The sequence below is a fragment of the Ruditapes philippinarum genome, unplaced genomic scaffold, assembly GCF_026571515.1.
Source record: "Ruditapes philippinarum isolate M1 unplaced genomic scaffold, ASM2657151v2 ctg227_1_1_1_1, whole genome shotgun sequence".
In the NCBI taxonomy this organism is placed as follows: domain Eukaryota; kingdom Metazoa; phylum Mollusca; class Bivalvia; order Venerida; family Veneridae; genus Ruditapes; species Ruditapes philippinarum.
This window is the reverse complement of record NW_026863206.1, coordinates 380,001-393,227: the sequence shown is the minus strand read 5'-3', so window position 1 is coordinate 393,227 and position 13,227 is coordinate 380,001. Positions and strand designations below refer to the sequence as shown.

Sequence of the window (13,227 nt, the reverse complement as noted above, 5' to 3'; positions counted from 1 at the left end):
ATTGGACGATATTTGATCTCTACATAATTATGCCCATCCTGATCTGCTGCTTTGAAGCACGTGCGCACGAGCGTAAAGTTGCTTAACTGTTGTAAATAATTTAAACGCGCTACATATTAAAACAGCTGTTTGTAGTCTATTCGAACCACTGTCGGGACCGTATCCTTGAGCTAACCAATAGTGACGTCATATAAGAATGGTTGGTTGCAGCCGCGACTGGACTCGAACTCACGATATCTAGGTTGCAAAGCAAAACACCTTCAATACTATTAGGTCAGTTGGACTTGTAAATATTTATTATAAAACTATTGTTATAAAGTACAAGCGGTTACCAAATGATAAAGTAACTGAGGTTAACACCTATATAGTTCATGTATATATAGGAGTTTTCTTACCTGGAGGTATTTTAATAATGTCATAAATGGACATCTGCCACTAGTTATTTATTGAAATAAAATTCTGTATGACAAATGAATATATGGACAGCCACACAAAAAGAAAGACAATCGTAGCAACACATAGTTATAGTTCCAAGCGTTATATTTGGAGGTTGAACTTTGACCACTGCCACCGACTTTCACACGGTATAACGATGGTTTCTTTAGAAGAATTATGAGGATCATAGTGGCAAACTGAAACCTTAATTTGCAGACTTTCAAAATCGCTGGTCAATTAGATTAAGTGATACCTTTAAATATATGTATGTATCAAACATAAAAAAGAAGTTTATAACCACCAAAATTGCTGAGTCATTGCAAAGTCAGCCATATTTGTTTTCACGACATTCATAATAAACAACCGTTTTACGGCAATAAGGAGACATTTATAGCTAAATAACAACTGTATAGTATTCCAAGTGATGAAAACCTATCTTAACGTCGTGTGAGAACAGGGAACTTTTCTGACACAAACTGCGGTAGTTCTTTCGTCAAAAGATGCTCCAAAAGTCGGTATTTCTATTTATACGTAATTTATTCCACCCCTTGTGCAGTTTGCGACACATAAATCAACGGCAAGTAGCAAATGTGCCCCGATGAGTGGATTCTCTTATAAAAGTTGCAAACTCATTGCCGCGCGAATTTGAATTTGGAAAAATGACCAGTATATTTGAAAGTGCGCATGCCTAGATAATCGTAATATCCGTTTCCGGTCCAGAAAGTGTACGTGACATCTGTCCTTGTTGTACTGTCTTGATATTGAAAAAGGCACGACTTTACGTTTTAAGTGCATCGTATTTATCTTCAGAGCCCTGTTGTTAAGCAGTCAAACACAACGAATTTATTTAACTTCAGCCACCCCCCTCCCCCCCCCCCGCCCCCCTGCCCACCGAAGTCCCCATCCTCGCCAATTTTCACCGGTTATTATAATCTATGGTTTCTAAAGAAATGCGGAAAACTCACCAGCATCGTGTAAACAATATCAGCTTGATCGGATGTTGATGTTTTTTCCTCTCTTTAGCCCCTATCTCTTATCAAGATACCAGTCTTGCTTAAACAAACACTGTAAACCAGTCCACAGGGAAAAGATGCTTCGTCATAGTGATATGTTTTACTCCGGGTCGACCCGGGTATGTTTACATACGGCCGGCATCATTGAGATAGGGTACAAATAATAAATTCCTTTTGATGTAAAAATGTTGAAACCTGACCTCACATAAACTGACTGTATCGTGAAATAGAACTGTATCCCGTTTCACAGTTAAATGTTCTATTATAAAGAGTTAAATATGGGAGACAAAAGGTAGTGAAAAAGCAAATTAAAGATAAAAGAAGCCATAAATACGTTTGAGAAACTTGCCGATTCATGTAATGGACAAAACACATGGCGCAGTAAATAATAATTATTGCGTTTAAAATGATGACGTCACAATATGACGTCACAACGCAACGCTTATTCTCATTGAGTAGATGATAGACCTACTGTTACGTTACGTAGCGATCAATTCTAGCACGATTAAATACAGTTTTTGTGTGTTAAAAATAGAATATAATTTTGAACGATTTTGAGACAGCATACGCCGTTTGACGTCATGTACGTGATGACGACAAAAATGACGTTAATTAAATTTCGTCTCCTCTTAACGTAGTTCGTGAATGATTTATTGTCAGTAAGTTGGTATATTTAAAGCATGTTATAGAAGATAAATGAATTCAATGCTAACTTTTCTTGCTATATATTTTATTACTTTCACAGTTTACTGTTTAGATGCTTTGTCATTAAATCAACAAAGCATAAGGCTTTCGTGATTTAATTACTGCTCATCCGAACGGGATAGTATACCTTTAACTCTGAAGTATATATGTTCACATGTAATAGTAGAATCCACAGTAATAACAGTTTTTGACACCCTATGAAATAAGTTGTCATGATAATAACAACACATTTTTGATATTTTTTACAAATGTTAATTGTTATATACCTTATGTTTGTATCATGTATGATGCACTGAGAGAAATAAAGAATTTGATTTGAATTTTGATGATCTAGGTGGGAGTTGACTTTAATATCAGTGGTCTTAATTCTGGTGGTCTTAAAAGTGGATAAGCGGGGTTGTCTTAATGCTGGATTATGTACATGTAACTATTGACATAAAGAACATAAAATTCCGTTATTTTAATAGAGGGCTGGTCCTTATTCCGGGGTGGTCTTAAGTAAGGATTCTACTGTATATCAAACGGACGTTTAACCTAAACATTAAATGATATATACAACATTCAATCAATGTACTGGTGTTATTAAATTACTTTATATTGTACGTAGTTATATATAAACATAATTTCATATAGATGGTTTTGGTCTTTTTTGTTGTTGTTGTTGTTGTTTTCCTAATGATTATTCATTTTTAATGAGCTTAACAGTTTAAAGTAACAACTGAAGACACGTGTTGCCCCGTTGGCATGATGCACATGATAAAAGTCCTTTTCATTGGTGTTGTTTTCTTTTGTTGTTTTGTGAGTGTTTTTATTTTGTTATTTTTTTCAAAAATTGTTGTCTTGATATAAACGAAGAGCATGGATTTAAGCGGTACCATTTTTTTAAAATGTTTTTATTATCACCTGTGGGCGAATCAAACCTTCGACCACCCACACATCAAAGCCTGACACTTGATTGACGATATGAATGCATGCGGATATAGGTCAGTGACTTTTGATATGATTCTGCCAGAGACGTTCCGAATTCCCACGCGGGTAAAATATAGGCTTCGATAAAAAAGAAATCGCTACGAATAAAATCGAAAAATAACTTTCAAAACTTCTTTTTTTTTAATTTTTAATTTAATTGATCTCAAATAGATTACGTTGTATTTTTCGTCGGTTGGCTCTTATCTTAAGGCATTCACTGCGATCCTGTATTTCATATTTCACGTAATGCACGTTATTCTTTACTCAATTCTCGTATACTTTTTGTTGAACTTTTAGAACTCAATAGCTTTCATACACTAGAAAATCATCAAAACACTATTTTTTGAACTTTTTTTTTTGGTGAAACGAACTTAAAATACGGTGAAACATTATCAGTAAATTTTTAAATCGCCAATAATTGACTGCTACAAGGTCATATAAGATTAGGTTATTGAAAAATATATTAAACCTTTTTTTCCCATCCGCCTAGTGACTGAGATTACTAAATAAACAAATATAGTTTATTTAGTTTTTTCTCATTTTTTTCCTTTACTTTTGACGCGTATTTATTTATTTTTATTCATTTTTTGCATATATTTTTATTCATTGTTTTTCTTTTTTATTTAATTTAATTCAATTTTATTTCATCTTATTTTATTTTATCTATCTTTTTTATTATAATCTTTAACATAGAGCAAAATGTCAAATTCCGTAAGTGCTTTTACACTTAATTCCTACTAGTGTGGGGCAGATGCATGTATCAAGAACATTTTATAAGAATTTGTTTTCAATCATGTAGAATATAATCGAGACTGGTCAAAGTGAAAAACAGCAGAATATAATCATGATCCAAAAAATTATCTTCTGAAAAACATATGAAATTTCACATATATTTTACATATGAGATTTTATTCATATGAAAAACATGTGATAACCATGACCAAAAATCATGGACGCGTTGGAGTGTCAAAGAAATTGTGAAGGGTATTAAAATACAGGTGAACGAATAGATAAATCCGAACTTTCCGTTCCTTTCATAATTTGAAATTTGACGGAAATTACCGATGTAAGACAGAAAAGACCGGAATATTACGGAATATACCGAATCGAGATCGATTTCGGGAATGCAAACATTCGTACAAACCTCAACTGACATACGTGTATCATATAGTTAATCATGAGTTTGACAATTGAAATGTCACCTTGACAAGCTTATGTCAATTATGACACTCGACATATCAAAAGATGAACTACTGATTTTGTCATATCAAGTTAGTGTACTCATACGCAGACGATAAATTGACCTGATTTTTCTACATTTCCCGCCTATTTTGTAAAGCAAGTGACCGGAATGTCATTGAAGGTGTTTCGACAGTGTCTAGACCTAATCAGGCTATCAATATTTGACCATTCTTGATTGATTACGTTTTAAATCACATTGACACTCCAAAGGTCATTTGGCGATTTCCCATTTTTTTACTTCTCGAAAAGAGGACAAAGTCTGCGTATCATCAGACTATTTTACAAACGAGCGGGCGCCGCCGACCCAAGTTCCAACTTTCATTGACGAAGTGCAGGTTATTTAAGGATAGTATACTGAACCACCTGGCCATAAATGATCCTTTCCTTAGTTTATGTTCAACACCAAATATAGCATAAATATATATCTAAAGGTATAAGTAATACTAATTTATCAATTATTGCTCGTATAAATTCGGCAATCTTCGGCTCTTTCCGTGTCTGTTAGCAGATGTGGTGACAAGATCTTTTATTGCGCTAAGTCACGGAAGAAGACGAAATTTGTCGAATTTATACCAGCCAATGAAGAGTGTTCTTTTCACCTACCTCGACTATACGTAAACATCATTCCAAATATTATTCCGCAGACGAAACATACGGCAAGTTTAAGCACAGAATACGCAGCACTGTCACGTGCACAACACGTGATGTCATCGTCCGTTTTATCAAGTGTCAATTTTGTACAACTATCTTGTGAAGATATCGACGGTGATTTCATCAGATCACCAGTTTTAGTCGTTATAATCGTGTCCTTTCCATAAGGGTGGCCGTTATACATGCTCACGTCGGCCACTTTATTTCCATTCGGAGAAATCGTTGTGTCGGCCATCTTGAACTCTCTGTTACCTTCAGACGCTTGTAAAGGGTCTCTAGCAACACGTGACCTTACGTGCATCTGCAAGAAAAGAGAATGAAACAAATACTGATTTAATACGGCTATATTTTTCTTTATATTATGTAAATTTCTACTTTCAACTGACGTCTTTTTTTTTGTTTGATGCACTTATTAGTCAAAATGACGTTTATAAACAGAAAAGAACTGGATATAAAAACCTGTATTTACAGTCCAAAACGTTTCATAATGAACGTCAGAGGTTTGATTTTCATCATAAATAATTTTAGTTTAAACTGCTTCCAATCTATCGAATTTTGCTATGCATCACGGATATCAAGTTTTAAAAAAAAGATAATAATTAAAAACAGCAATTCTAACGTAACGCTGTCAAAGCAAATGAAAAATGTTTAAACTGCTGAGTAAGCGTTTTTCATGAATAACTGATCAGTATCAGCAGACTCATTACTTATTCATAACTTTTTACAGGATGCATTGATGCCGAATCGAACGCATCGATAAATTCCGTGTCAGTCCGCACCGTTTCCCGGAATTACCTAATTTGGGTGTGATTGCTCTTAAGATAAACACTTGCAATCCATTATCAACAGATTTTAATGATTTTAAAATCTCCCGATTGCAGTACATATACTTGTTGCAGATAATGATTAGTTCTTTAAAAAGTTGTTTAGATGATACGTTGCTATCTCTTACAGATCGGAAACGTCAAGGCTGTGCTCAAGACAATATAATAATAAAGAACACGTGTATTGCCAATGATATCAAGGGTCAAGGTCGCATTGATTGTACACGCATTTTCGTAAAACGTCACAATCAAAGTTAAGAGAGCAGTCGAATGAAAATTAACCAGAAATGCGAGAATGAACTGTAATGTAACAATGCACTGTGTTGCTCGAAAGCTTCCTCACATAAAAGAATCCAAAGTCCCTTCCGGGATTCTAACCTACAGCGGTGACTTGTTTGAAACCATTCGGCCACGGGCCTCACGTATAGTTAAACAGTAAATTGAAATGGTAAAAACAATGTAAATATTAGTAAATTAATCAATGAGAAAATTGCTTTTATTCAGCTGGTAAATTGTAAAATTTAACTGATAAGGATTTCAAGCCATAATTATCCCTTTATTCAAGCCGCCATATTGGTATTTCCTAACTTAATGACGTCACAGCGGAAAACACCCTCTCACGTGACAAAAGTGATTTAAACATAAGTTTTTTAAATATGCCTTAAAAGGGCAATTACCGGAAATATCCGATATTTACCGCTTCATTTAAGAAGAAAGGGAACTATGCAACTACAAGGGGATATACTAATAATGTTTTATAATACACACTCTCGACTCCGTTCCTGCACCCAACTAGTCAAAATATATTGACGTGCCAAAGCTTGATTCTGAGATATTTTCGTTCTGGGTCAGAATCTCGCTTTTAGAGGCGAGATATTGCCCAGGCACGAAAATAGCACAATATTTCGTCGCGCAGTACAATTAGTTGGACTTGCATCCAACCAACATTCAGCAGTGAATGTAAAGTTCCTTGCTCAATGAAACAACGTCGTGCTCCTTTTAGATATCGAACCCACGCGGCCAGCAATCCTTAAATCAATGGTCAGACGAGTTAACCACTCGGTTACTTGTTAGTTATCCATTACACATTGGATATGAATTCCACCACCACCACCACCACATGTACAACAACAACAACAACAACAAAACTATGAAAAGTTTACGTATATGATGACGCAACCAAGAATTATACAAATTTTCATTACAATATATACCTCCAGGTTAGATAAAAATTGATACTCAAACCAAACCAGAGACAAACAAAACAAACATGCATACAATCATTTATGATACAAAAATAAGTAAATCAGTAAATAATATATTGCTCGTTCACCTTTCACGTTAGCATCTGACAGTTAACACTGATCTATATTCATAGAATCATAACTTTGTCAAAATTACTTACTTTATGAATGGTTTAATAAACAAAATCACTTAAATTTGCTATCCATTAAAAGTTAATACTCCTGAAACACGCGCACATATAGTATACACCAGTTACGTTCAATGCAAAATCTTGAACAGTTTATTGATAACATGTGAACTGGTACTTAAGTATCGACCAGTGTAAGCAAAATGGGGTTTATTTACAATATGTAGGTTTTTCAACCTCGTCACGAGTCGAGGGAAAAAAATGGAGCAGTAGCGTTCACGTATCTTAAGTTGACACAGGAAATGGTGACACTTTTAAGCGTGTTGTTTTAAAGTCCCGTCACGACCATCTTATTTTATTCGAGGTTGATTGATTGATTGATTCAATGATTGATTGATTGATTGATTGATTGAAATATTGATTCAATGATTGATTTATTAAATGATTGATTGATTGATTCAATAAGTGATTGATTATTTGATTGATCAATTGGTCGACGATTGATTGCTTGTTTTAATAGTTGTTTGATTGATTGATTGATTGTTTGCTTGATTGAATAATTGATTGATTGATTGATTGATTGATCGATCTATCGATCGATTGAGCGGGCAGCCGACCGACCGATATATTAATTGAGCGATTGATTGCTTTTTATTTGTTAAAGTATTCTTAAACTTGCATATTTTTACGAACTATGCAAAACCGTCTTTGGGAATTGTCCTGGCATAGTATGCACATGCTATCAATATGATAATCAATATGATATTGTTTTAAAAATAAAACTTAAAGACCACCTTAATTATAAAACTGTGACGTAAAAACGTAACTGCATTCTACAAAGTCTTACTCTTTTTCTAGTGACAGCATATATTTTTTCATATTATCATGTGAATGTCAATTTATAATCATTTCACCGAAAGGAATGTTCAAGTTGTTTTATGTAGACTTTTTATATATCTATTTATCAGACGGGGTTTAAATGCAGGCCCGTTTTACTTCCTTTGTCATAACAAAAGTGTTACATAAGAAATGAATGTAAAAATATAAAAGAAAAAAATCAAACCCAGCGCTGAATAGGTATCCAATAATGAATACAGAACACTTCGGTTCTAAAGTTTTGGGTGCGGTTTACAAATCAAATATTGCTTTCGCATTTGAATAAATGTATTTTTTTTTCAATCATTTACTGTATTTATATTTTTAAAATTGAGAATAATGTTTATAAATATATTTAATTTTTATTTTATTTTTTTACTTTTTTAATATCTTTTAATTTATCAATATTATTATTATTATTATTATTTTATTTGTTTTCTTTTATTAATTTATTAATTTATCAATTTATTCAATTTTATATTATCATTATTATTATTATTATTATTATTATTATTATTATTATTATTATTATTATTATTATTATTACATAATAACTTAAAACAAACATTTTAGAAGTATTCTTTTATCTATTCGAAAAACAATAATTTTTGCAGTAGATATATAGCATTTTAAACTTCAAAGTGCAGTTATGCTCATTTCATTTTTTCAATGTCAAGCTGAGAAAAATTAGTTGAATATTTCAAAAGATTATTTCAATGGCGATCGAACAATAATTGATAATTGACATTTTTTATTTTTTGTAAGTGAAAATTGCCTTAAAAATTTTAAAAAATAAAAATTTCTCTCACCCGATTTTATAATCTCTATTTGGTAAATTTGATACCAATACTGATCTTTATAATGATATTTTAAATGCGGTCATCGGGTGTCTAGGGTGAGGTCAATGTTCAACTCAGGTAACGTAAATTTATCATAATTGATACACTCTCAAATTTGACAAAATTTTAAGTTATTTTAATTTAACCTGAGCACTCACCCTTTAAGTTTTGGTGTTGGCCATAAAGTCACTTTAAATAATATTTGAAATAAAACAAATTAGATGTTTTGCACCCCTCTAGTATTTTAAGGCGCCTTTTTGGCCTGGGGCTTTGTGTATACAAGATCTTACATGTTATGTTCCCTGTAGTTTGTATGATTAATTTTATATTTCATGTTTTTACTTTTCTCTTTAGTAAAAAATTTCTTTTATTTGTTCATTTATCTATGTTGATAATTTAAAAAAAGTCGTATAGCTTACACTTAATCTGCTGAAAAAAAAAGTTACTTGATTGTATTTTTAAGAAAGTAATGGTCTTCCAAAAAATTGCATTATATGAAATGAAAAAATTATAGTTACCAATGCTCCTTAATAATGCATGAAATTCATGTTATCTCAATGATAAACGGACAACTTCTTTTTGGCTTCATAATTTAAGGTGTCACAATATTTAGTGGTCAATTCGAATTGGGCGTTACAAACTCTTGTCTTACTTAAAATGGTGTTCACTAATTATAAGGTCGATCAAGCGCAGACAACTCTTTGCATACTTAAAAGTTGTTACAATATTAGGTCGATCATGCGCGTACTTAAAAGGTGTCACAATATAAGGTCGATCAAGCGCAGACAACTCTTTGCATACTTTAAAGTTGTCACAATATTAGGTCAATCAAGGGCGGACAACTCTTAGTATACTTGAATACGGTGTCAATATAAATGACATCAATCAAGAGCGGACAACTCTTGGCACACTGTATGTATATACATAACCACTATTATCGCCTGTCATTTGAAGCAGGTATTTATTTTTATTTATTTATATACATAAAACAACAATGCGGTCGTGACCTCTTTTCGCTGGATAATAATATCTCCACTTAATAGTCAACTTCAAATATTGACATTTTGATAGGCAAGGGCGAGTTTCTTTATTTTCGCACAGTCATTGCGTTCCCTTTTATTACCTGATTTCAAACAAAGTTAATGAGGTCATATATTCATAATAGGAATTCACTTTTATTTCCGCTAGTGAGAAATTATAATGTCGATGACATTTGGTTTCGAATTAAATTAATTACTTAGATCATGATATATGTGTTAGGAAATATTTCCCTCCCCGGAAGGACTCATAAATCACACCGAAAATGGAAGGCCTGAATACAGTTCAATTAGATTCTCTTTTATATTTTAAAACGGCACGCCTCCAGATTCATGCTAATTTTCATGAAAATTTTGAAAATGTATTTTAAAGTATTATTTAGTGAAATTACCAAAAGGAAGCAATTTACACAATATCAATGGCACTTATAACCAACTTTAATTACTAAAAAAGAGGACAAAATATGAAAAAATAGCCCTTACTGCGTTAGTAACGCAGTAGAAATATAGTTATAAATACTGAAAAAATCGGTCATTAATCCCACATAACAAGTAAATTTTTACTAGAATTTTGAATCTTTATGACTTTCCTAAAATATTAGTACATTTTACTCAGGTTTAATTTTATCGAAACATTTTTCTTCATCTAGTAGCGTGCACTTGAATTTCATCATCGTCATCATCATCATCTCCATCATCATCATCATCATCATCATCACAATTTTCATCATCATCATCATTTTCATCATCATCATCATTTTCATCATTATCATAATTTTCATCATCATCATCATCATAATTTTCATCATCATCAACATATATTACTATCATTATACATAAATGATAATCATTATAATTTTCATCATACTCATCAATAGTATTCATAACGATTATTATCATTAACAATGAATAATTAAATAATAATTAATAATGATTATTTTCATTGCAGTTTTATAAATATTGCCTTATATGATAGATATATTACAAATGTTTCTTGTATTTTTCAATTTTTACATATTTTATTTCATGAAGCTGTAAGCTCATGGACGTACTCGCAGCTTTATTAATATTGCCATATATTATAAATATATAATCAATTTTATTATTTTACTTGTTCTTTACAGTTTATTCAGAATTTATCTTAACTAGATTGCGAAGGAAGATCTAAGCTCATACACGTACTCTCTAACTCTGTTCTTTGAACCAAACAGTACTGAGCAATGAGTGTAAGATTTCTTGCTAAAGTAAACGACATGTCCCTGACCGGGTTTGAACCCACGAACTTTGAGTTCCTTAGAGTATAAGTCCTACGCGCTAACAAATATATTTTACTTGCACATATATATACATGTAAATATATATTTACTAAACATACTGAAAATGAGATTTAAGCCGTCCGATTAGAGCGTTAGACTGTGAATCGGACGAACCGGGTTCGATTCCGGGACGGCGCAAGTTACTTTCGTTGCGATTGATCATGAAAACGAGGGATTTAAAATAATAAAATGCAGAAACTGTAACACATTTCTAGTTAACTGCCGCTCACAACATAAATAATTAAAATTCATGTTCTCTTAGGAATAAAATCCGCAGATATGCTGCACAACTTGTCAATACACTTTTACCCTAGTTTTTCGGATGGAACTATTAAACATGGTTATTTCTCGCTTTAATCAAACCAGCGTTCTTGAGTGTATTAAATATCTATATTTATACGTTTCTTCGTAAAACTTAGAATTTAAAGCTTATTTTTTTTCATATATTTGGTAATGTTTATGTAACTGTACTCACGTGTCACCAAATGTCCATTTCATTCAACGAAAAACAAAAAACTTAAACAAAATCTTAATCCACTTCTACAGAAAGCATCGTGAAAAACAAAGAGACTGAATTGTTATCTGTAAAACTACATCCATATGTGGCCCAAATTTTGATTCAGAGCTTTAAAATCCAGTAAACTGATCCCGTTTACCCGGCATTCCGTGTTAGGATAAGTTTTATATCAAAACTTTAACAATGTACGAGTACCCTATCCATGACGTTGGCGAAATTTTACACCGTTTATAAGTATATAAAACACCATAAAATAAACTATGATATCTTATATGGTATTATAAAAATGTGGAGTACCATATCAATCCATCCAATGAAAATGTGCCTTTAATTTAAAGGCCCATTAAGTCCTAAAACAGCTTTTATTTTTCATTTTTCAAAAGTGCTATTACGTTTGGTGTTCTGTCCGATTACAGTTTCCGAAACAGTACTTACACTGGCCATTTTAAATAACCGCGTCTATTCGTAATTAGTACGGCTGTAGTAAATTTTGTGATTTAGTTTTTTTTGTGTCGATACTAGTATTTTCCAGACACCAACGAAAACAAAAAACACATTTAAAGTGCATTGGTCTATATTGGAAGTTTAATCTTTTATGTAAGTTTCAACATTGTACAAATCATAACATCAATAAAAAAAATGTAAATGCATACAATTTATACATATACATTGCACATAGCCATTCTTAAAATAGAATTGTAAGGGACTAGTAAGCATTATTTACGGACTTTTAAAACATTTCTACACCAACTCTTTAAAATGAAGGTTTGATATTCCTTGTTTATCTTGTAGCCACTTTATTACATAAACAGGTTGAAAAATGATATTAATTGTTGCATTTTTTGTAAAAAAAAAAGAACAAAGAATCCTATCGCCACAGGAATGTCTGTAATACAAAAAAGTAATCACTCTGGTAAAGTATTTAGTATGATATACAGTCTAACTTGCCCATGCGACCACGTGTATTAAGCGACGTTTGTCTTATGCGACCACTTTAAATTCCTCCCGATCATTTTCTCTTTGTATGGGTAAGAGTTCGTATTAAGACGACCGTAGGGAGTCTTATCGAACTCTTACCCATATAACTGCAAATCGGCTCTTACAACTCGATATCAGATAAAAATATAGAAAGTGTCACCTCTTTAATTAAGCATAACATTATTTTTCCCCAGCAGTCACGTACAAACAAGGATGGGGTCCAATTACTTAATCTGGCATGTAAAACAATGAGTTTTCAACAATATCTAGGATTGTTAATGCAATTCATTCCTGTCATTCCAGTGTTATCAGCCTTTTTAGAAACACCTGACCTGGCTAATTAAAATATGCCAATCACAATTTTCAATATCAGCACTGGTTTCTTCATGAAATAGCGGCTTCACTAATTACTGCCGAGTAAGAGCCGATTTGCAGTTATATATCTTTAATGTT

The 13,227-nt window shown here is 32.3% G+C and overlaps 1 protein-coding gene across 4 annotated transcripts in view; it reads right to left on the bottom strand.

Annotated features, from left to right (window-relative positions):
- Positions 1-13,227, bottom strand: part of LOC132721481 (thiosulfate transporter TsuA-like) — a 70,757-nt gene that overhangs the window by 19,914 nt on the left and 37,616 nt on the right. For 3 of the 4 annotated variants that reach the window (XM_060705792.1, XM_060705790.1, XM_060705791.1), the window contains exon 2: positions 4,968-5,316. In XM_060705792.1, coding sequence (XP_060561775.1) covers positions 4,968-5,316 — 349 coding nt within the window. Of the gene's footprint in view, positions 1-4,967; positions 5,317-11,754; positions 11,866-13,227 lie in introns of those variants that run through there. The other variant, XM_060705793.1, reaches the window with a different exon arrangement.